The sequence below is a fragment of the Lachancea lanzarotensis genome, scaffold LALA0S11 (assembly GCF_000938715.1).
Source record: "Lachancea lanzarotensis genome assembly LALA0, scaffold LALA0S11, whole genome shotgun sequence".
NCBI lineage: Eukaryota > Fungi > Ascomycota > Saccharomycetes > Saccharomycetales > Saccharomycetaceae > Lachancea > Lachancea lanzarotensis.
In genome coordinates, this window is record NW_019212889.1 from 374,404 (window position 1) to 397,430 (window position 23,027).

Here is a 23,027-nt window from a genome sequence, read left to right on the forward strand (position 1 = left end):
AAACTTGAATGCGAAAACTCATCTGTACTCGACGATACTCGGTAGTTCACGTGCCATCCAAATATCAGTGCTTCGAAGCTGGATGTAACGGATGTAACGACTCCTTTGACGTCATGGTGCTATGTTGCGTACAATTTTACTTGAAATAGCTTCATGTATATTCGATGTCTTTAGTATTTTCATCGGGAATCGGTGGCACTCGCCTGCGAGATACTCGAAATTCATTCTTAGGTAGACTTGAAAAGCCAAAATTTCACACCTCTAACCCGAGATGAAGGGAAGGAAGGTCAAGGCTGGGTGTATGCATGCGTTTTCATGTATCAATTGCAAAGCCCTTCGAAAATTTGTTGAAGGGCCTGAAATTTCTCGTTAACGTCGGTAATATCTTCCCATATAACCATTGCTCGCTTTATGTTGCACTCGCATGCAAGTACTAGCTGCTGAAATTTAGGTGAAACGCTGGTGCACTTGCCCGAGGAGAATACCTTTTTCGTGCGGAGAACATTTCTCGATGAAAAGTGGTCGCGCTCTACAATAATATCCTTTATCTCTCGTGAACGGAGGGAAATTAGTAAGGTGCGAGAATGCACCTCGGTGTGCAAATCTGCCTTCATAGCATTTATGACTTTTCGCTCAGCATCGAGGGCTATCGGGATGGCTTGCAACTGAAACCATGGCACGAAATTGGGCAAATAAGATGTGTATCTTGGTAAAAGCTCTTCCGTAAGCCAAGGGTAGCCTCGAGTCTCAAAATCTGTAGGTACCTCCAAAACCGGAGCATGACGGTCAGAACCCTTTGTTATCATCATTTTGCAATCGCCTGGTTCGAACAAACAGATTGATTTGAAGGCTTCATCGACGCTCGAAGTGTCTGTAATCCTATTACAGTTCCTTTTGACATCGACATTTTGTAAGGGCATCACGGAGGAAGCAGTAGGATTCTGTCGACCGTTTTCCGTATGCGGCGAGCCTGGGGTACTGGAAGTCCACGGGAACTCATCTTGTTCAACCGCAAGCGGCGATGGCAATGGTGTAACACGGTTCACATTCCAGTTGGTTTGAGGCAGTGAAAAGTTACTGCCATTGTGATGTTGAAAAGGGAAGTGATCGGTGTACTCACCCACCTTCGCAGGTGGACTATGTAAGGAATTTCCAAAATAACCTGAGGAGCCCTGGCCCGATGTGGGTGCTGCAGTCATCCCCATGCGTTTGCTAAACCATGAGCCATAACTTTCGTATGCAGAAGACAACGACGAAGATAAGTATTGTAAAGAGCTACTACTGCTTTTGATGGACGAGGGTTGGATGACCTGAGCTGCTGTCTCATCTGAGGATAAGCTGGTAGAGCTGAGAGAAACATTTTTCTTTGGTATCTCCCAACCTTTACCCGTGATTGTGCCATATGACTTGGGATCATTATCTCGAGGACTTGTCTCATTATTTGACGACATTCCTCGCTTAGAGCTCTCAGCATGGGAATCTTGTTCTGTAACATCATTTTCTTCCAGAGTGGAAATTTTGCCTTTGAATCGAGGCCTAAGTAACGCCGATATCAGAAAGATCAATTTGTTGGCGACTGCCATATTCCCAGATATGACAACAATACGGCAGGATTCGGTTCGGGTCATTTCTGAGGCGAAGTCTTGAATGATTTTGGCGAAGAGCACGGGTAAAAATCGAAGTCTGTGACCATCTTTGATTTCAAGCCACTGGAAAACGTCTTTGAACCAACTTGAGAGGTAGTCGTAATTATTCGACGGATAGAGCAGCAATCTCGGTATTTCGGTATGCGATGACATGAGTGGCAGCACAAGAGTGTGAAGCGACTGAATGATAGATTGTGTTATCTGTGGATCGTGAACACGCAGATCACGCGGCAGAAATGTCAAATCTTCATTGACAAGTATTGCAAGAAGCAAATCCTGGCACTCATCGAGCCAGCGGCTCACATGTTCCCAAATTTCACTTAAAGCGGTCAAAAAGGGTTCTGGTAGTGATAGACATATAGCAAGGCGTGTGTCACGATGCGGCGCATAAAAAACCCGTGTAACTAGTAGGACGCCAGCGTTCGCTACTACACGAAATTTTTCGCTCTTATGACGGGTCTTGGCTCGTACTGGTGACCCAAACATGTATTCTTTTACCTCGGTCACAGAAATATGATCCATCGCTGTGCCACGGGCCGTGACATAATCAAAAACAACTTGATAGTTTTGCCTGCTCATGAGCTGACCTAGTTCTTGAGCTATCACTACCCTGAAGCGATGCACTGAGGAAACAGTGCAGTCCAAATGCTTTGTACCGTACAACTTCTGCTTGATTTCCTCATTTAGATGCGGGCTGAATTGTGAAGGCGGCTCCTCAGAATGTGGGCCCGCATCATGAAGCATATTTTTAGCAAGCAGACGACCCAACATCTGTGCAAGGTGGGAGCACAGCTGTGATGTGAATACTGGGTTGGGTACAGATGGGGAACGGCTTCTGATCCGAGGTGAGATTATAATTAGCGATGAGGTCACTAAGTACGTTCAAGGTCAAGCAAGGTGTAAGAACTTACTGCAAAGTGAAAGCGGTATGACCTTTCAGTTCCCGATTGTGTGGATTTGAGTCGTAAAATAAGATACGTAGCCACTGGATAGTTTTCACCGTTTTTCAGGCCTGAGCTAGGGACTCTTTCACCAACAGGGTAATGGTCAATCCAATTTTAGATAAAGAAAAACCGATAATATTAATAAGATAATTTAAGGTCTCCATCTACCGATGGAAAGAGCCATGAGTTACACATTCTGCTTGTTGATGAGTTAGCTAACGTGTTATTGAACCACGACCGTTTAGGTAAATATATGATATCACTTTGTACTAATGTGTCACTTTATGACATGTTGCAAGTTGGAGGTATGTAAATTAGCAATCGGTAAAGCTGGAGCTTATTCCACGTACTTTAGACAGTGGTAATGTGAAGTTGTTCCGGAACCCTCGCTAAGCATGCTAGGTCCACTCGAACGCCTATTCACGTCGAGTTTCGCACGTTGAACTCGCTGTAACGTTATGGAATTGGTGCTCAGAGAGACTCAAACAGGAAAATACGTATTTGAAAGCATCCTCAACCGACATGCACTCCGTTTAAGTCAGAAAATGCTTGAATTTTCACTGACTGGATCAATAGTCACGTGATCTCTTTTACTTGAATATGAAACTGGCTACTTTCCATCTTCTAACAGCATTTTTTAGAGAAAGCCTCTATCCGGTATTAAAGCTGGCGTATTTGATGTCTTCCGATCCACGCTTCACTCGTCTAAAAGAGAGAGACGGCCAAGAGTCGCGTGACAATATAAAGATGATCACCTCAAACGACTAGACATAAGTGATTGGTCACATGATTTAATTAGACACAGTTAATTAGATCAGAAGCACCGTATACGAAAGACAAACCGATACTACATCTGGTATGAACTTGGGCCCTTCTAACACCAATGTCACCACATTCCACTTGAGTAAAGATACTCATAAACCGCTGGGACCATCTCAAATACTCTTTGATATTCGTTGCCGTCTACTTTTCTCCGAAGAGCTTTTTTGTTTAACGCTATTTGTGGTCAAATCTTGAAGAACGGTCAAAAACAACAAATCTGGGCGAACGAAGTGTTGCAAGGAAAATTATGTTCGAAGAAATTCCAAGATGGGTGATATTCACGGCTATCTCATCTCTGCTGTGTGTTGCAGGTAGTCTTTGTGTTCCGGTGGTGTCATGTTTTTTCCGCAAAAGCTCCGGAGTCAATTCAAGACTATTAAACTACGGTCTATCACTGAGCGCTGGATCTATGATGACCACCAGTCTTAACAAGATGCTCCCTAAAGCTGAAAAGGCAGACCGTTTAACGGTATTTTTGGGGTTTGTTCTTGGAGTGACGGCTAGTTTTTTGCTGAACTTCATCGTCCATGCCTACACAAGTGAAAGTTTGGTACACTGTAGTCACGGAGAGGGCGACACAAAATTGCACGACTCAGACTCTCATCATCACAGCCACACAGATAATGTACTGGATCCCCACGATCATTCCCATTCTGAACATGAACACAATCACCACCACGGCAGCGAAAACGCTCCACACTCTGAGGGCGAACACCAACATCAAGGCGAACACGAACCACTAATTACAGGAAGACCATCGTTGAAGTCTGGACATGCACCCCCACTACGATCCAAGCGCTCAATCATAGATTTTTTATCCCGCCCCACGATTCGCGCTGGAAATTGTTATGGTTCAAAGTATTGTGTGCCTAAAACCGTTCGGTCTAGTAGCCACAGCAACCCTGAAGAAGTTTCCATGGCATGTCCGTCAGGCGCTTCCAAAATTGCCTGTCCAGAAAATGATATCGGATACGATCTCGAAAACCTCTCGGTGTATCGCGCCAATTTCTTAAAAGGTGAAATGTCTCACGAGCATTTGAACCGTCATGGATCTATTGGCTCTTCCTCCTCCACTCCGGAAAGTCTCGAAAGCGGCCAACATCACCACCATCATCTCGCAACTCCGTTCTCTAAGCTGATGTCCATAGGTATCCAGACCTGTTTGGTAATTACATTGCACAAGTTTCCTGAGGGATTCGTTGTTTTTTTTACTAATAAAAACAACTCAGATTCAAGGTCATTCGGGCTCTCCATTTTTCTCAGTCTCGCAATCCACAACTTTATAGAGGGTTTTGCGATGACTTTGCCACTTTATGCTGCTTTCAGAAACAAGGCCTATGCCATTTTGGCCGCCAGTGCATTAGGAGGAGGTTCTCAACCTTTAGGCGCCATAATTGGCTATTTCATTTTCAAGAGAACTGGGGCTCAGGAACTGAACATAAATATTCTTCTCAGCGTCACTTCCGGTTTCTTGTTCGTGATAGCCATTCAAATGTTTCAGACTGCAATCAGTTTTAGTGATTCTCACCATCATCACGACGGCGGTGATGAAGACGAGCAGGAGGAACCTCACACTTTAGCGACTGTGTGTTTGAGGTGGTGCTGTTTGGGAGCATTTTTAGTTCTCTCAACAGGGCTTTTCTCGTCATAGCAAGCATGGCTCATTTCTTATGCGTCGTTATTGCGAAAATTTCTATTGCTGACTGCATTTCTATGAAACTTCTGTGACGGGTTCCAGGTGAAGTTTCATTGTAAGAATATAAACAAGAATGTCTTTACTTTGATGTATGTAATTCTTGCAGAATAACAGTATCTACAGAATCATCCGTTTTTGAATCGCCTCCCACCAGGGGCAGCCTGAAGTGATGTTTGCCCCATCGAAAGTAGAGCGCTGTGATGGCGCCTAAGAACGCTAGGTACACTACGACGGCATAATTCATTGTCTCGAATGTCACCGGGACTCTTGGTGGTAAGCATATCACCACCATAGTGAAAAGAAGCCAGCATATGCTGCAGATATTCACCGGCCATCCTAACCTGTACTTTACTTTGATCGGTGAGCCGCGTAAAGCTCTTCGCCGTGAAACAACAACAAGAATCAAAGGGATACAGGTCGCCGAGCATAAACATAGAACAGCAGCCCCCATAAAGGCATTGAATGCCGCAGCCGATACCAAGGCTAACAGTCCCAAAAGATATGATATTCCCATACTCAGAAAAATCGAGTTTTTGGGAACTTTATGCTTCGAACTCGCATCTACATGAGACCAGAACTCACTGTACGGCAGAGCCATATCGCGACTCATACTATAGACAGCACGAGATGAAGTTGTCATGGAACCGATACCAGAGAAAAACAGGTTGCCCAAAATCATGATGACGAGAAATATCGAAACAAACATTGAATGCGTTGAACTAGTGAATATCAAAACGATCGGCATTACCCTAGAGTCACGAAAAATTGTTTGGAGATCTGGTAAAATTATCATTATTGGCAGCAGAAAGACGATACCAACACAAGTTGAAATGAGGACAGAGCTTGACATGCCCTTGGGAATGTCCCTCTCAGGTTCCTTTACTTCATCAGCTAGCGCCGGAAGCATACTGAATCCTTGAAGCGTGAAGTTAGACTGCTGAAAGCCGATCATGAACGACAACACGGCACTCGTGTATCCTGAGCGGGAATTGTCGAAATGGGTGAATGCGAATTTCAAAGACCGATAGGAACCCGAGTGGAAGAGCAGGAGCAAAATGTCAATGAAAATCACGGCATAGAGAATCCAATAAACGCAAACCTTGTTTACTGTCTCTATCGTTCCTGGAAACTTTAAATTTATTAGCCCTACAACACTGACGATCAGGTAGAAAGCCAAGACTGTGAAAAACATGATGAGATCTTCCCTTATGAGCCCGGAATTTGCCATGTTGATAAGCGAAATGGCAAGTTGAGCGCCTGCAAATGTTATGCTTGTACTCATAGTCCAGTTCCCGAGAAGCATGAGCCAGCCTGTAAACCAAGAACAGCATAACTTATAGTTTTCTGGTGCCAGCATCGCACTACTGCCATGCAATTCCATGGGGAATCGTGACACAATCTCTCCTAGTGACAAAGAACATAGCCAAGTTGCAAACCCACATACTATAAATCCCATGACTATAGTCAACGGCCCACCATTATTAAGCCCTATGCTTATAGTAGTGCTCATACCTAGAACGGGGCTCATTAGTGCAAACCCAAGACCTATGATGGAAATTTTAGATAAAAACGCTCGGTCCAGTTGCTGCTCATATTTGAACCTTTCTACTTCCTCATTGCCGTCATCATCATCATTTTCGCCTTGTAGAATCCTCTCCCAATTAACAAGTTTTGCCCCTGCTTTTAAGCCCAGTCGATCCTTCAATATCTGACCAGCTCTTATGGAGGCTTGCATTGGTGATAGCCCAGAGAGCGAAGCTTCCAGTGTGTCATGAAAACCCTCTTTCGAGCTGCACTGCTGGCCTTTCTGCTGGTTGACTGACAAGTACATTATTGAGAGATGACCCGTATTCCATGATCACCTTTTCGTGGCCGTGGGTCTCACGCTCGTTGGTATATTAAGCCCCAGCTAACTGACAGTCTTTTAATGCTTGGAAAGTTGTGGAGCAGGGTGAAGTACTGTAGTGCTCGCTGATGTCTTTCTCGAATTAAAAAATACATCTCCCTCAACATTTCTCGGCATGAGGAGAATGGCGCAAACTATACCACGAAAACTATCTCAATATGCATCATGAAACAGAAGCAAACTTACAGGCTCAACGGCTATGTTCACTTTACCTGGTCTCCCATGCGTCTTTGAGTTCCATCTTCATAAAGAGTGTAGCAGCAGTATTGATCACTTTGTACCATTATGTCATCTTGACAGTGATTAATATAACCTGAGTAAAGCGACAATCCTACATGGTATGTTAGGCTGCCCAGCATCTCTTCAAATGTTGTTTCGGTACTCAATGTTGAATTCGTCCGTGGTAATATCTTCCTTTTGGACCCGCGCGGAGGGTGAACAAAAACCGGGGCGATAGGTCGAAATATTCAAAATGGTACTTCTGTAAAGGTTTGTCAACAATGAATCAAGGCCTCCAGGAAAGGAGGCCTGTCAAAAATGAGGCAAAGAGTTCTCTTTTGATCTTAAAATAACCAAATCTCGGTTTTTCCATCCACAATACCTTCTAATGATATACTTTACTTGCATGCATCGTTAGAAGCCTGGGCTAACTGTTTGTCCCTAGACCATTCCAAGAAGAGACTTGAAAATGGAAGTACTCAAAACAACTTCCTCAATGTCTCTATCATTCAGTCTACGACCACTGTCGCTATCCACACTGGCCGTTGACTCGATGTACCAGTTGACGAGAACACTTGGTCATGTGATAAGATATGGGTTCAGTTATATTAATATCTTAAGTACTGGTGGCCGCCAATTTGAGCAACATTGGCCGATGAGCTCAGAAGTTCGAGCCCAGAAACATGGACGAAGACCTTTATGATGAGTATGTTAGATACCAGGCAACTCTTTAAGCGTTAACGCTTTGATACTAACTTGTTTTGACAGATTTGGAAATTTAATCGGGGCTGAATCGGATAGTTCCTTGTCCGAAGAAGATGAATCGCATGATAGATCTGGAGAAGCCCAATTTGCGGTTACTCACGAAGAAGCGGACTTAGAAGAAGGCACATCAGTACTTGTGTCAAGGGATACGCTAGCTACAGCTTTTTCAGAAGATGTAGAAGTTTTGGTGGAGACTGAAGATCAGCAGTCTATTAACAAACCGCTAGTAGAGCCTGCACAACGCCCCAGAGACGACACATCGATTTACAGTAAAGGGGCTAAAACAACACCGAAAGTTACATTTGACTATGAGTATTTACAAGCGTTGCTGGAGCTCCCAGAAAGAACCAAAAATATTTGTGTTATGGGTCCTTTAAACTCGGGCAAGACTTCGCTGGTGGACCTCTTGGTGTGGGAATGTCATGACAAATTAGCTAACGTCTCCAAAAAAATTCGGGAGGGCTGGACGCCGCTTAGGTACCTTGACAACACAAAACTAGAAATCAATCGGGGTATCAGCTGCAAAATAAATGGATTCACCTTCCTCGGTAGTGATCTACAGGATAAATCCGTGGCACTGACCATGCTTGATACTCCCGGACACGTCAATTTTATGGATGAAGTTGCAATTGCCATGTGTGCCTCAGAGGCTTGTATTGTGGTGGTCGACGTGGTAGAAGGAATAACAGCGGTAACGCAACAACTAATCGGTCAAATTCAGAAACGAGGCCTTAACATGATTTTTGTCTTGAACAAGATAGATAGATTGATTTTGGAACTTCAACTACCGCCTAAGGATGCGTACCTAAAGATCGTTCATGTTGTAGAACAAATTCAAAGGTGCACAAGTCTGAAGCACTCTCCTGAACTAGGAAATGTTATTTTTGCATCTGCCAAACTAGGCTTCACGTTCAGCATAAAGGAGTTTGTTCTTTATCACTATCAAAATCGATTGGGTCCGGAAAAAGTAAGGGGTTTCATTGATAGACTGTGGGGGAACATATACTTTCACTCCGGTCAGTTTTCAGAAAAGCCGAACACCAAGAATATGACGACTTTTATAGAATTCATTCTGGTACCATTGTACAAAATGTTCACACAAACGTTGGCGAACGAACCGAAGGAAGTGGCGGAATTTCTGAAAAAGCGGTTCCAGATCGACCTGAGTCCCAAATTGCGGGAGTTGGATCCACAACCTTTGCTGAAGGCAGTATTGAGCTTGATATTCCGCAGCCAACGTGGTCTGATTGACAGTATTAACGAGTTTAGTCCAAGCGCCGAGGAAATTAATATCATCAATAAGACGAACGCTAGTCTAACTTGTCCAAGTCATGCTACTTTGGCGCATGTTATCAAGGTAATGGATTACTGTGGCGAGACCTGGGCACTCGCCAGAGTATACCAGGGCAGCATCAGCGTGAATGATTCCTTGCGAGTAATCGATGTCGACGCATCGAACGATGAAGATGCGCCTACAGCAAAAATACGTGCGATGGCGCTCTTAGGTGGCAGATACGTCGTCCCTATCCAACGAGCTAACGAGGGCCAAATTGTTTTGGTAAGCGGTGTTGAAGATTTGCTAACAAAATCTGGAACACTCACCACTATTGAGGATTTCAAGTTCCCTGCGATCGACTATATCAATGAATCCACTTTCAAAATAATCCTCAAACCGTTGCATCCTCGTGAACTACCTCTGATGTTGGAAGGACTCAATAAGGTCAATAAGTTTTACCCGGGGATGGTGACAAGTGTTGAGGAAACTGGTGAAACGGCAGTATTGGGCACCGGGGAGCTCTACTTAGACTGTTTGATGTGGGATCTTCGAAACAACTACGCAAAGGCTGAAATTCTGGTGTCGAGTCCGCTTGTTAAATTTGCCGAGACCTGTGTCAATGAATCATTTGCTTCGATCCCTGTAAGTGCCGCTAGTGGTAAAAATCTTACCTTGAGCGTTACAGCTCAGCCGCTTGTAAAAGACTTGACCGATGATTTACTGAATGGCACTTTAACCGGAAGGGACACCGAAAACATTCGTAAACTTGCCAAATTACTACGCGAAAAATACGGGTGGGACTCTTTAGCTGCCCGTAACGTTTGGAGTATACAGAACGGAAATGTTTTTGTGAATGATACCTTGCCCGATGAAGTTGATTCTGAACTTTTGGCGGGCGCGAGGGAAGCTATATGCCAAGGGTTTGAGTGGGCAGCGCGGGAAGGTCCGCTAGCAGAAGAAGCCATTCATGGGGTGCAATTCCGACTTTTGAGCGTTGTTGCCGAAGAACAGGTGAACAAAGGTCAACTTGTCTCGCTTGCACGTAAGGCTTGCTACGTGGGGCTACTCACTGCTGAACCTGCTGTCCTGGAGCCCATCTTTGAAGTTAGCATAGTGGTCAGGGACCTACTGGTGGAGATTTTGGAGGAAATTTTTGCTAAGAGACGCGATGCGCGAATCTACAACCGCGTCAAAATTCCGGCCACTCCTCTCACGGAGATATGGGGACAGATCCCAGTGATCGACTCGATCGGCTTCGAGACTGACCTGCGGCTCGCTACGAACGGGCAGGCGATGTGTCAGCTGCATTTTTTCAAGAAAATATGGCGGAAAGTACCAGGAGACGTTATGAACGAAGATGCACCAATTCCCAAACTCAAACCTGCTCCTCGTCAAAGCATGAGTCGCGATTTTATTATGAAAACTCGTCGCAGAAAGGGTCTGTCATCAGACGGTCACGTGACACAGGATGGACCTTCTTTGTCTCGCTACATCAGCCCTGAGCTCTTCCAAAAACTGAAAGAAAACCATCTGGTATAAGTCGCCTCTATCAAAGCTTCTGGCACCATATTATGGTTTCCCGATCGCAACTGTGCGAGATAATGAATTTTTTCCCGTCTCGTCTCACAATACACTCTATCTCAATGTTTTTGAGCTTTGACAAAAGTCGAAGAGCTTGAGAGATATCTTTCAATCGATTGACGCTACTTGATATTAGTGTGAATTTTAAGCTCTTTCTGAGCCTCTTCTCACTCATAGCCTTCGTTCAAAACGCTCTAGCTCATCGCTCTTCAACTGGACCATACTTTAAAAAATTTTCCAATTTAAAGCGATGAGATGAGATGAGATGAGCTCTCTCATCACATCACTACAAGCATCAAGCCCCGACAGCAGCCTTAAAAATGGTCAAGGGTTTCAAGCTTAAGGACTTCTTGTCGCGTGAGAAAGAAGCGTCGAAAACTAACCAAAAAAAAGCGGCCAAAACTGCTCAAAAACCAAAAGATTCAAGCAAATCAGAGGAAAAACCAATCGTCGTGACCCATGAACAGATTGTCGAAGTGAAACCGATTGTCGGTGGTGCTGAAGTCGCAGATGTGACGGAGGACTACCAAAGTCAGGTTTTGTCGAGAAAGGACCGGAGAAAACTAAAGAAACTAGAGAAAAAGAAGAAATCCGACGACAAGATCGAAGAGGGAGCGGAAGAAGAAGATGAAGAGAACGATGAAGAAGAAGAAGAAGAAGAAGAAGAAGAAGAAGCTGTACCCGCTGCTTCCAATCTGGACCTCGAGAAGTTGGAAATGAGTGAACCAGAAGACGATGAGGAAGAGGAAGAAGATGAAGATGATGAAGCAGAAGAGGAAGAAGAAGAAGAAGAAGAAGAAGAAGAAGAGGAAGAGGATGTACCACTTTCAGATGTTGAATTCGATTCTGACGCCGACGTGGTGCCTCACCAGAAAGTGACCGTTAACAATACCAAGGCTATGACACATGCATTGGAATGCATCCAATTGCCATGGAAAAAACACTCCTTCCAGGAACACCAATCGTTGACATCAGAGACCAACACTGACGAAGGCATGAAGGACATTTACGACGACACCGAAAGGGAGTTGGCCTTTTATAAACAATCTTTGGAAGCCGTGCAACAAGCGCAGCAGAAACTTTCATCTCTCAAAGTGCCATTCCAGAGACCTTTGGACTACTTTGCTGAGATGGTCAAGAGTGACGAGCACATGGATAAATTGAAGACGAAGCTTGTGGGTGAGGCTAGCGACCGCAAGGCTCGTGAAGACGCGCGCAAACAAAGACAATTGAAGAAGTTTGGTAAGCAGGTTCAGGTGGCCACATTACAGAGCCGTCAGAAAGACAAGAAAGAAACGCTCGACAAAATCAAGTCGCTCAAGCAAAAGCGTAAGCACAATGAAATTGACGATGCTGCCTTCGACGTGGGGATCGAAGAGGCTGCTGCTACCGATAAGCCCGAAAAGAGACACAGACCCAACGGCAAAAGGCTGGCGAAGGATGCAAAGTACGGCAGCGGCGGTATGAAGCGTTTCAAACGCAAGAACGATGCTGACTCTTCTAACGACGTTTCCGGATTTTCCACCCGGAAAATGAAGGGCAAGCAATCACGTCCCGGTAAGAGCAGGCGTTCTAAGCGTTTCTAAGTATTTCTAAAATTCCAGAAAAAGGGGTAAAGAAGAGGAAGAAGAGCAGTGAAAGACCTGTCGCATTTTTGCATTGTATAATAACATCTAGCTTATCACATCTGCTCGACTCTGGAACCACATGGATCCCATCTTATTCTCGTTTTACTGACGCCTGATCTCTAATAGTTTCCTCACACTAAAGAAGTCACTTTGTCCCAAACTGTCACAATTCGAATATTTCGTTTAATGATTAAGATATAAGATGAGAAAGTTACGACCGTTTGATCAAGTCCAGCACAACCTTCTACAGAAGTGTATTCAGCAGTAATTGACTGATTTAAACGATTGAAATGTCTGCAGAAGATAAGAGAAATAAATTCTTGGGAGTTTTCCCAGCCCTTGTGGATGAATTGAAGTCAATCTTGTCCGGTTACGGCATGACCGAAGATGCCTTGAAATGGTACGAGGACTCATTGAATTACAACACCCCTGGCGGGAAATTGAACCGTGGACTATCAGTGGTGGACACATATGCTATCTTGAAAGGCAAAAAATCTTATGCTGACCTCTCTGACGAGGAATATTTCAAATTGGCTATTCTCGGATGGTGCATTGAGCTTTTGCAGGCATATTTCTTGGTGGCTGACGACATGATGGACAAGTCAATCACAAGACGTGGACAACCATGCTGGTACCGCGTTCCCGAAGTCGGTGAGATTGCGATCAACGATGCGTTCATGCTGGAAGGCGCCATCTACTGTCTGTTGAAGAAGCATTTCCGCTCAGAATCGTACTACGTTGACTTGCTAGAGCTATTCCACGATGTCACGTTCCAGACTGAGCTGGGACAGCTTCTAGACTTGATCACCGCCCCCGAGGACCGTGTTGACCTCGACAAATTTTCGTTGGAAAGACACTCGTTCATTGTGCGCTTCAAGACCGCGTACTATTCGTTCTACTTGCCCGTGGCACTAGCAATGTATGCTGCCGGAATTAACAGTGAGCATGATCTGCAACAGGCCCAAGCCGTTTTGATCCCATTGGGCGAGTACTTCCAGATCCAGGACGACTTTTTGGACTGCTTTGGAAAACCAGAGGACATTGGCAAGATCGGCACCGACATCCAAGACAACAAGTGCTCTTGGGTCATCAACACTGCGCTCAAGCTATGTTCCGCAGACCAACGTAAGGTTTTGGACGAAAACTACGGCAGAAAGGATGCCGAAAGCGAGGCCCGCTGCAAGCACGTGTTCCACGATTTGAAGATCGATTCATTGTACTTGGAATACGAAGAGAAAACCGCTCACGACCTCAGAAATCTAATCCAGAACACCGATGAATCTCGTGGGTTTAAGGCTCAAGTCCTCACTGCTTTCTTGGAAAAAGTCTACAAGAGAAAGAAATGAAAAAATAAAAAAAGGGCAACCAAATCCCTGTTTCTTAAAAGGCCAAATTTACATAAACCCGACGCCTCGTATAGATAAATACTCAAGTTAAACTTCCTTTACTGACATTTCTTTCTACCTTGGACGTCGGTTATACTCTTTAGCTGTCATTGCGACCAATCAGAACCCAGTATTCAGCGCATACCTTTATACGATCTTCAATTTTTCCGAAGTTCCCACTAATTAACACCAAACTAATCGAAGAATCTCACATCTTGATCATTGAAAGGTCAACTCAGGATCAAACAGGTACTGCATTTTACTGCGTTTCCAGCACTAGTAGTTCCCAAACACACTTTCGAATACACGCAATGGGTGGAGCATCAGCTAAGACTTATATGGGATGGTGGGGTAGCATAGGCTCACCCAAACAAAAGGGTGTTACCTCGTACTCGGTTTCGCCATACGCCCAGAAGCCTTTGAACGGTATTTACTACAACGCGGTTTTCAACACTTTCAGAAGAGTCAGATCCCAGTTTCTTTACATTGCCATTCCAGCTGCTATGTACTGGACCTGGTGGGTCAACTGCAGAGACTACAACGAATATCTCTACACTAAGGCTGGTAAGGAAGAACTTGAAAGAGTCAACGTTTAAGGAGGGGAATGATGTATAAAAGACAAACCAAAAAAAAAAAGATGCATATATTCCGCTTCCCAGCCAACAAAGCCCCAAAAACGGCTAGATATTTATAGTCCCAGGAACCTTCATTCATATATATATGCCTAGTGGTCATGTATACATATACACATACAGGTTATCTACGCAACGCGATGTGATGCTAACGAAAGAAGAAGAAGAAGAGGATTTATCAAGTCCGACGCTACTAGTGGTCTCTTCCCATTCTGATGTGTACCGGAAATTATGTCCCAAGAAAGATGCGGAATCAACGAACCAGAAAAGAAGGAAACAAAGAGACGCGATCTAAATAGTGGAAATATCTAAACGTTGATAATTCAATCCAATACACAACACAACGGTTTAGGAAGTGCAAGATGGGTTCAATATCGCAACTAAATGACACAGTCGTACATTGTGATATTTAAATATATTAAGAATACTCATCTTCAATATTATTATCCTTTAAACTCCTTCTTCAGTTACAAAACTCTATCTGAATAGCACCAAAAGGATCGTTCTGAGCCTCTAACGTGTTTAACACCTACTATTTGAGATAATGTAACGATGGCAGAACTTTTAGATCCCACTTCAAGCTCGCAGACGAGTCCTCATTCGTCAAAACTGGGCATCAATATTTTAGCGAGTCGGAACGAAGGCGAAACTTCCAATACTACATGTTACGATCCTGCCAGGATATATGACAGGAGTGGAACGGATCCCAATGGTACTGGACCAAAATGGATCAGAGGAAACGAGGTGCTTCTGCCGGAACCAAAAACCATGTATCAACAAAGTCAAAAATCCAGATCCAGAAGCACTTTGATTCGAGTTTATTCTGAAACTGAGCGTTCAAATTTCCACGATTCTACGGGTGCCCGCATTCATGACGACTTAAGGTATAGGCCAGTGCATCATGATGGACAAAATGGCTCTCCGTCCAAAACTAGCCCCATTGACATGAATATAAAATCCAAGCGACGACACTCGTCTTCCACTGAAGAAGAACGTGAGCTCTATCGTAGAAACGCCAAATTTGCACAACACAGTTATGGAGACATGCAGGACGAATACATCCCGGATTTGGATTTCTCAAATACAGTGTCACAATGGCAAAGCGATGAAAATATTCTCGAGAACAGAGGTGGCGGTGGGCAGCGCCAAGAACAATCACAATCGCCCTGCTACAATAACTGGGCGGATTACGAAGCAGACGTGAGTCGATCCTCGTCAATGTCATCGTCTTCCATTGTATTCAAGTCAGCCCACGCCAAAGTGGGTCCTATTCCTCTTCCTCAAAGCTCTATCCCAATGGCCTCTCCTCAAAGTCTGCGTCACCAAGATACAAACACCGAGTTTGATGAGAGAGCACCCCGTGGCTTATCCCTGTCCTTTGCAAGAAACAAGGCTTCACCTAATATTAATGCACAGCCTGGCAGATTGTATAAGAGACGAAGATCGGGAGTAAATTTTGGATCACCATCTTCACCATGGGCCGCGACATCAGCCATTGCCACCAGCTTCGCATCCTCCAATGATGGCCCCTTTTCAGCTGAAGAAATAATAGATATCATAAAATATCTTCCAGAAGATTTCACTTCCCTTCCATACAGCCAGAGGAAAAAAATTCTGCTAGAGCAGTTCCCTAGCGTTAATTACAAGTCTATGATGGCAAGCATTAAGAGGGCCCAGCTGACTTCTGCAAAAAGCAGCACCCAGTTGCAAGCAAATAGGTCTAGACGTGGCTCGTTGGCTTCACAATATCTCAGCTCGTTTACGCCCTCATCCGCTTCATACAAGCCCGATGACAAAGGCTCGACAATCATGGGTTATACCTTAGGCAAAATAATAGGATTTGGTGCGTGGGGTATGATACGAGAATGTTACAAAGCCACAGTTGGACTTCCCGAGAAGGGCCAGAGCACAAGCCCTGCCGTTAAGGCTGTCAAGATTGTAAGGTTCAAAAACAACGGCATAGTAAAAAACCAGGTTTTGAAAGAAGTGCGAATGTGGTCCAAATTGAAGCATAAGAACATTTTACCTCTGATAAAATGGCAAATTGATGAATCGTATGCTCTATACTGCCTGACAGATAAAATTGACGGCGGAACATTGTACGATCTGGTAGCCTCGTGGGGAAACGCGAAAAACTCGACAATTGATCTTGCTCTGCGATCTAGGTTTACAGCCGAATTAGGTTTACAAGTGGTGGAGGGTTTGAAATATATGCACTCTCAACAAGTTGTTCATGGTGACGTAAAGTTAGAAAACTGTCTCCTGACTACACGAGATAATAGGGACAAATGGACAGTAATCCTGTGTGATTTTGGCATGAGTTCCGAATTCTGCCAGCCTGATGTTCTTGGTGAAAGCGATGAAGACTCAACAAAGTTTTCAGACAACTTCAAACCTTTCGCCAGATCGCTTTCCAACAGTGTGCTCAAGGATACACTAAAAAGGCAACACAGATCAATAAATCATGGCAATGGGCCGATGGGTGTCAGCTCATTTCCTAAGCAATATGGACCTGCATTGAGCAGCACAAATCTGACAGGGACTTTCGCATCCCACGGTGACCTGACCAGAGCTTCCAGCATGGAAAGCATTTCAATTTCAACATCTGTGGGAACGGACTCTACTCCGATTGCTGGCGCAAAGGATGAAAACTCACATAACTACATCGGGTCGCTACCCTATGCAGCGCCGGAGCTTTTGGAGCCCATACCACCGCCACTTTCTCCATCTGCAGACGTATGGGCCTTAGGAGTAACCCTTTACACGATGTTAATGGGTAAATTGCTATTCAAACACGACTATGAGCCCCGTTTGCGTGCAATGATCGCCGCAGCCAAATATGACACACGTCCTTTGGAAAAGGTGTGTGGTGCCAATGATGACAAGAGTTCATGCGGCTCTTTGTTTGATGCAGTCAAAGGTTGTTTGATGAAGGACGTATCTAAAAGATGGAGTCTAGACTCCATCGAAGCATCTCTGGTGGACTATATTGATTCTCTCTCTGGACCGGCATCCGATATTTCGGCCCGCGAAAAAACTGAAGCGGCTAAAAAAGTCGACGAATAATAATCAACCCAGTGCCAGACACATAAAATGTGCTTCACCGATTCATTGATGTAATCGAATGTATCTTAGTTCGCTTTCATAGTGTCAGAAGCCTCTATAAAAACGTTGATGTTCCTTTGTACGAAGAGTTCTAGTTTTACAGGAAAATTACCAAACTTTTGAAGGTTTTATACTATATCATCATTGAGAAAGAAGTTCAAGTCCATTCTGGACCTTTTCACTGCACTACAAACGCTGGCAAAATGATTTACCTGAAATCTGTGATCAAAGTTATTGACAACTCCGGTGCTCAAATGGCAGAATGCATCAAAGTTCTGAGGAAAGGTTCACCCAAATCGCCTGCGAACATTGGCGATAAGATCGTTTGTGTGGTGCAAAAAGCCAAACCTTTGACTCAAAATATCACAGGTACGTCAAATACCAATCGTGTTAAGAAAGGAGATATTGTACATGCTGTTGTGGTGCGCACGAAACAAAAAAATATGGCTCGTGCCGATGGATCAACAGTAAGTTTTGGTGATAATGCATGCGTTCTGATCAACAAGAATAGCGGTGAACCACTGGGCACTAGAATAATGGCCAACGATGGTTGTGTCAGCAGAGAATTAAGAGAAAAGGGATTTAACAAAATTTGTTCTTTGGCAACTCGTGTTCTTTAGATGAGAATTCCTGAGTTTTGGAAATGATCATTACAATGTGCTATTTGGGGCTACATACTACGTTTTTCTTGTATATAGGTAAATGATGGTGAATCCGGTGAATCAAGTGAGACGGCAGTTACATGAAGTCTGCTTGAGTGGATATGAACTGTCCGTGAGATGGGGTTCAATGAGCCGATTTGGTGTTTTTATATGGCACACAACACCATGTCCTCTTCATCCAATTACTGTGCAGTAGTTTCTCAACGCTGGTTCGTTTTTCAGGGTTCCACTGGAATATCGCATAGAGACACAGCCTACGACAGCGATTGACCTCAGGCGATACATGTTTCATCTCCTCGAAAACAGTATATTCTCGTTTGAGGCGCATTTCTTCGACAAAAGAGGCATACACGGGATCCTTATCAATTAGAGGTATTTTCCAGAGGTAGTGGCCCAATACCATAGTGCAGTAGATTACACCACAGCTCCAGCAATCCACATACCGCGGATCGTATTCCCGATGTGCAATAAATTCTTCGGGTGCGACATATGGTTCTGAGCCCACAGCGCCAGTCTGGAAATGTACCTTCTTTTCCCAGGCAGTCTGGAAAACGCAGCTAGTGCCAAAATCACAGATCTTTAAAACACCTTGTGGGTCGAACAAGAGATTCTCTGGCTTCAGGTCACAGTGAGCTATCCCATGATCATGCATGTACTGGACACCATGAAGCAGTTGTTTCATGAAACAGTCGGCTTCCAGCACATGCAAACCGCCGCTCTTTGAAGTACGCGACAGTAAGCTGTATAAGTCACCAGAAGGACAGAATTCTAATACTTCGACAAAACCATCGGGAGTTTGCATTAAATCGAGCATTTTCAAAATATTGGGGTGAGATTTGCGCTGCTCTGAGTCTCTTTGACTCAAAGCATGGCCGATAATAAATTCTGAAGTGAGTCTGGTCCCGAACTTCTCCTTTACTTCGTCTGCCTTCGGTTTCAATTTCTTCACGGCGTAAAACATCTTGTTGCCCTTGACATATGTCTCATCAAGGGAACGCTCGTCGGTAACGCTGGACGTGTCGATGCAACACACTTTCACAACACCATAGGCTCCGTGTCCGATAACTCCAACGGGCTTGCCGTACTTTTGGAAAAGAGTGTAATTTTTCTTGGCTATTTGTTCGTCCATGCTACCTTCCACCATTGCCCCGTCATGTATCTTCTTCGAAATTTTTCCAATCATGTCTAGTTCTTTCGATCCAATTGCTGCATTGGGATTAACAGGGTCAGGCATGCCACTCTTTTTGTCGCTATTATCAGAGCTGTCGTCGTTTTCGTCTTTGAGCTCTTCATCCATTATTCTGCTGAGCCTTTTGTGGAACTCGAATCTAGTTCGGGGTAGCAGAGATAGGGCGCTCTCGAGCCTCTCGTCGTCCTTGTGGCTTTTAAAAAAGCCTGTCAAAGAAAACATGGATTTGCCCCGGGCAGTGCCATCGTCGTCGTGACTTTCTGTAACTATGGGAGTTACTGACAGCGTATGCTTGTGATGACCATCCTCGAACACCATGAAAGTCTCCGTTTTCAGTACGCAATGAGCATCGTTTTCGTTTTCGTGTTTTTCGCGCAGTATGCTGGTATTACTTTGCGTTGGGGACCGGCCCCTATAACGGGACGTCAGCGACATGGAACGCGACCTAGCATTCGAGTTCACACTCGGATTTGGCCTTTGTAAACTTTTGACACGTCTTACAGATTCAGGATCCTTCGTCAACTCATTGTCGATGGTAGATTCTTCCGGGTGGGCATCATAGGCTCCGTTTCTGGCCGGTCCAGTTTGAAAGTAGTCAGATTCGTCCCCATCCGACGAAGCGGAGTCACCTTTCATTGAATATGACAACTTAGACCGTACTTTCGGATCATCATCGCTGATCACGGATTCCTGAGAAGTATTACCGTTTGCGCCCTGTTTCCCCAAAGACAGCTTACCAAAATTTGTCACATAGGACTGGGATTTGGCGTTTCTTGCCCCACTGCCAACAATTGGCCTCTGTGCTGGTACTGGTGCTGCCAAAGGTGTTCCTGCATTGGAATCTTTTCTCTTGCCCTCCAGTTCCAGTTCCTTACTTTTCGCCAACGTTTTCAGTCTATCACTGGTTTTCGCACCAGCTGCACCAGCTTCTGGCGTTCCAGGTGTTTTCCTTGGCGGAGAGGTCGATTTAAAGAGACCCTTGATCGATTTGGAAAATGATCTTGACCGTTTTAGCTCACTGTCACTGGCATTTTCTTCCAAAGCAGGCCGTCTAGACATAACAAAATGCGCTCGAACCGATGGTTCCGTCCTCTAGGAGGCTAAAAGCAGCTGAAATTCGCACTCTTGGGTCCGTAAATAGATCGCCAAGAATTGATGAAGAGTTGATATCAATGTGCTAAGTTTCGGTATCCCACGCAGCAATGGCAAAAATTAGTCTTGGACAATTGTGTCATAACTGACGGATGTGTCATGAATGCTTGGAAAACGACTATAAGGCCTGGCGCCTGGCATTTGCGATAAATTTGGGATCGTAGGAATGACACCATCAAATTGACCGGATTTTGTTTCATATGTTGAGAGAAAATTCAAGCCGCTAGCTGTTTGCAAGCATGTGTACAAAATCTTTGACTTTAGTCACAGCACTCAGGACGACCATGAAGGCTCCAAAGAGCGAGAATGACAGGCTACTGATGGCTGCAGCACGTCTATCAACACCTAGGAGATACGCAGTGGTGATGGCACTTGAACTGCACCCAAGTGTGAGTCCCCGTGTAACATAGTCATTCTCCGGAACTTTCAGAAAATTCAAAAAGGGCCCACCCATCAAAACGCCCACAATGCCACTGACAACGGTAGTAACAGCCATAAGAGTGACAGACCCATCTAGATTCTCCACGGTAGGCGTGCCCAGTGCCAAAGTAATGCTTCGTCCAACAAATCCAATTGACATTTCGCTCGACAAACCGATGTGGTGACAGATTACCGGGTAGAGTATCAGTGAGCCAGCGCAAAATAAGAGAATTGGAGGTATCATGCTCAGGAAATGGCGACGCAGATCGTGGCGGTGCGTGTACATGGGCAGTGACAGTCCCACAATTGAGATATCCATACAGGTGCCGAAAATATCACCAGCCCCAGGCCACACATGGCTTGCGAATGCAGCGTTATCGAAAAGCTTTAAGTAGGTCCTACCCGTTTTATAGCTTTTCAAGTCAGTCAGGAAATACTTTATCGCCTGGTGCTTGATCATAACTGACACAAGAAACACAATCCACGACAAGGCCACGGAACAGATTACTGGATGAAGCAGTTTTTTGTACGTTGGGTTTTTCACGAATGGATTGTCTATCACGAACATGAAAGTGACGACTGCGGTGAAGAACTGGAATGGCATGGTATACCAGGTAAAATAATATGTGAAGATGCTCGCGATAAAGCCAAGACCATAAAGCATGTGATGCAAGTGGTCCTGCCACATGTTGAAGACAAACAGTTTGTCAAAATCCTCGGAGAAAGTGGATGATTCTTGGTTCGTGAGAGCTCTTCTGCATACTGCCGGCTTGTTTTCGTGCATCGAGCTGACCTTTGGGGTGCTTGCGTTTTGGCTGAAGTAAGTGGGCTCCGGAGTTTGGACATGGATTCTTCTGATTGGACCTGTCGTTTCATCCGAAACTGAAGTTGAGTCGACCATGCCTCTTGATCCTGAAGGTGATAACGGTAAATGGCGCTGAACTTCTTCGACATTAGTTCTCCTTCTTTCCACAAGAATATTAGTGTTACTGGCAATATCGGACAACGCTGCGTCAGATTCGTAGCTCACCTCGTATTTTTCAGGTGCGCCAGTCCCGACTCCTTTACTGGATGACCTTCGTTGAGTTCTGGTAGGAGGAGTGAAAGTTGAGCCAGCCTGCATCCCATTGTCGATTTCCTCTTGTCTCACAAAGATGCTGATGAATCTACGACTCCCAGTGAGCTTCTGGCCTAAAATAGTGATGTATGCCAAGAGCACAAACGACAGCACATATCCAATGACGAATACCGCAACAATCAGAAGCGCGTCTTGCCAGCTTATCCATGGGCTCAATGGTAATACCACGAAGGCTGGAGTGAAAAATAGGTTCATCCACCTGAGACTCCAGCTCAGCGGAACATCTATAATCTTCACATAGATGTCTGCATAAGGTCTGCGCCATGCGCTTAGTGTGCACATGAACCCAAAATTGATCAGCATAACTGCAACACTAGCAGGAAACTTGACCTTAATCACATTCCTTATGAATCGATCGACACCGTACAATATACATAGAGCTATGATGGCACCTACAGGTACCAAGATATACGTTTTGATCAATTGAATTCTGCTCGTTTTTGCAAACTGCAGAAATAAACTCCAGTGTCTAAATACCATTTTTGGTAGCTCTCTAAAGCTTGAGAATCGGAGATTAATCCTAAATACTGCCATCGAGTCTCAAAGTGGGCTACGATCTGAGAGAGCCGATGATATTCGTAGCGACTATTGTGTTGATAATCTGAGTCGTCTTGATCAAAACTGGCGCGGTGAGCAACAATTAATATGAAGATCGTAAAGCACGAACACCATCGACGATGGACGTCTATATATACATACAGGAGAAAGAGCCTAGCCTAAGTGGAGCCCGCTTGGAGGTACTAGTTTCTTATCATTGAAGGTTTCAACAAATATTGGTGCAACTTTCGATTTTGAAGGCCGGCCATTGTCGAAACTTTTGCCAATGTGATGATGACAGGCTTCCTCAGAAATGCGTTACAT

The 23,027-nt window shown here is 44.6% G+C and overlaps 11 protein-coding genes across 11 annotated transcripts; 7 read left to right on the forward strand and 4 right to left on the reverse strand.

The window, feature by feature from the left end:
• Positions 1-320: 320 nt before the first annotated feature.
• LST4 (LALA0S11e04038g1_1) lies at positions 321-2,417 on the reverse strand (the record flags this gene model as incomplete). Its single annotated transcript, XM_022775274.1, has 1 exon — positions 321-2,417. The coding sequence occupies one exon, from the start codon at positions 2,415-2,417 to the stop codon at positions 321-323; it is 2,097 nt and encodes a 698-aa protein (XP_022630642.1).
• A 1,242-nt stretch (positions 2,418-3,659) lies between these two features.
• Positions 3,660-5,063, forward strand: ZRT3 (LALA0S11e04060g1_1; the record flags this gene model as incomplete). The annotated part of the gene is made up of 1 exon (XM_022775275.1): positions 3,660-5,063. One exon carries the CDS (start codon positions 3,660-3,662, stop codon positions 5,061-5,063), a length of 1,404 nt encoding a protein of 467 aa, XP_022630643.1.
• A 124-nt stretch (positions 5,064-5,187) lies between these two features.
• TPO5 (LALA0S11e04082g1_1) lies at positions 5,188-6,939 on the reverse strand (the record flags this gene model as incomplete). Its single annotated transcript, XM_022775276.1, has 1 exon — positions 5,188-6,939. The coding sequence occupies one exon, from the start codon at positions 6,937-6,939 to the stop codon at positions 5,188-5,190; it is 1,752 nt and encodes a 583-aa protein (XP_022630644.1).
• Positions 6,940-7,916: 977 nt separating this feature from the next.
• On the forward strand, positions 7,917-10,813 carry SNU114 (LALA0S11e04104g1_1; the record flags this gene model as incomplete). The annotated part of the gene is made up of 2 exons (XM_022775278.1): positions 7,917-7,939; positions 8,002-10,813. 2 exons carry the CDS (start codon positions 7,917-7,919, stop codon positions 10,811-10,813), a joined length of 2,835 nt encoding a protein of 944 aa, XP_022630645.1.
• Positions 10,814-11,175: 362 nt separating this feature from the next.
• On the forward strand, positions 11,176-12,441 carry EBP2 (LALA0S11e04126g1_1; the record flags this gene model as incomplete). Its single annotated transcript, XM_022775279.1, has 1 exon — positions 11,176-12,441. One exon carries the CDS (start codon positions 11,176-11,178, stop codon positions 12,439-12,441), a length of 1,266 nt encoding a protein of 421 aa, XP_022630646.1.
• Positions 12,442-12,773: 332 nt separating this feature from the next.
• ERG20 (LALA0S11e04148g1_1) lies at positions 12,774-13,829 on the forward strand (the record flags this gene model as incomplete). Its single annotated transcript, XM_022775280.1, has 1 exon — positions 12,774-13,829. The coding sequence occupies one exon, from the start codon at positions 12,774-12,776 to the stop codon at positions 13,827-13,829; it is 1,056 nt and encodes a 351-aa protein (XP_022630647.1).
• A 350-nt stretch (positions 13,830-14,179) lies between these two features.
• Positions 14,180-14,464, forward strand: QCR8 (LALA0S11e04170g1_1; the record flags this gene model as incomplete). Its single annotated transcript, XM_022775281.1, has 1 exon — positions 14,180-14,464. One exon carries the CDS (start codon positions 14,180-14,182, stop codon positions 14,462-14,464), a length of 285 nt encoding a protein of 94 aa, XP_022630648.1.
• Positions 14,465-15,052: 588 nt separating this feature from the next.
• NNK1 (LALA0S11e04192g1_1) lies at positions 15,053-17,566 on the forward strand (the record flags this gene model as incomplete). The annotated part of the gene is made up of 1 exon (XM_022775282.1): positions 15,053-17,566. One exon carries the CDS (start codon positions 15,053-15,055, stop codon positions 17,564-17,566), a length of 2,514 nt encoding a protein of 837 aa, XP_022630649.1.
• Positions 17,567-17,808: 242 nt separating this feature from the next.
• On the forward strand, positions 17,809-18,225 carry MRPL38 (LALA0S11e04214g1_1; the record flags this gene model as incomplete). Its single annotated transcript, XM_022775283.1, has 1 exon — positions 17,809-18,225. One exon carries the CDS (start codon positions 17,809-17,811, stop codon positions 18,223-18,225), a length of 417 nt encoding a protein of 138 aa, XP_022630650.1.
• Positions 18,226-18,391: 166 nt separating this feature from the next.
• Positions 18,392-20,515, reverse strand: KKQ8 (LALA0S11e04236g1_1; the record flags this gene model as incomplete). Its single annotated transcript, XM_022775284.1, has 1 exon — positions 18,392-20,515. The coding sequence occupies one exon, from the start codon at positions 20,513-20,515 to the stop codon at positions 18,392-18,394; it is 2,124 nt and encodes a 707-aa protein (XP_022630651.1).
• Positions 20,516-20,831: 316 nt separating this feature from the next.
• Positions 20,832-22,700, reverse strand: LALA0_S11e04258g (LALA0S11e04258g1_1; the record flags this gene model as incomplete). The annotated part of the gene is made up of 1 exon (XM_022775285.1): positions 20,832-22,700. One exon carries the CDS (start codon positions 22,698-22,700, stop codon positions 20,832-20,834), a length of 1,869 nt encoding a protein of 622 aa, XP_022630652.1.
• Between the last annotated feature and the right edge of the window lie 327 nt (positions 22,701-23,027).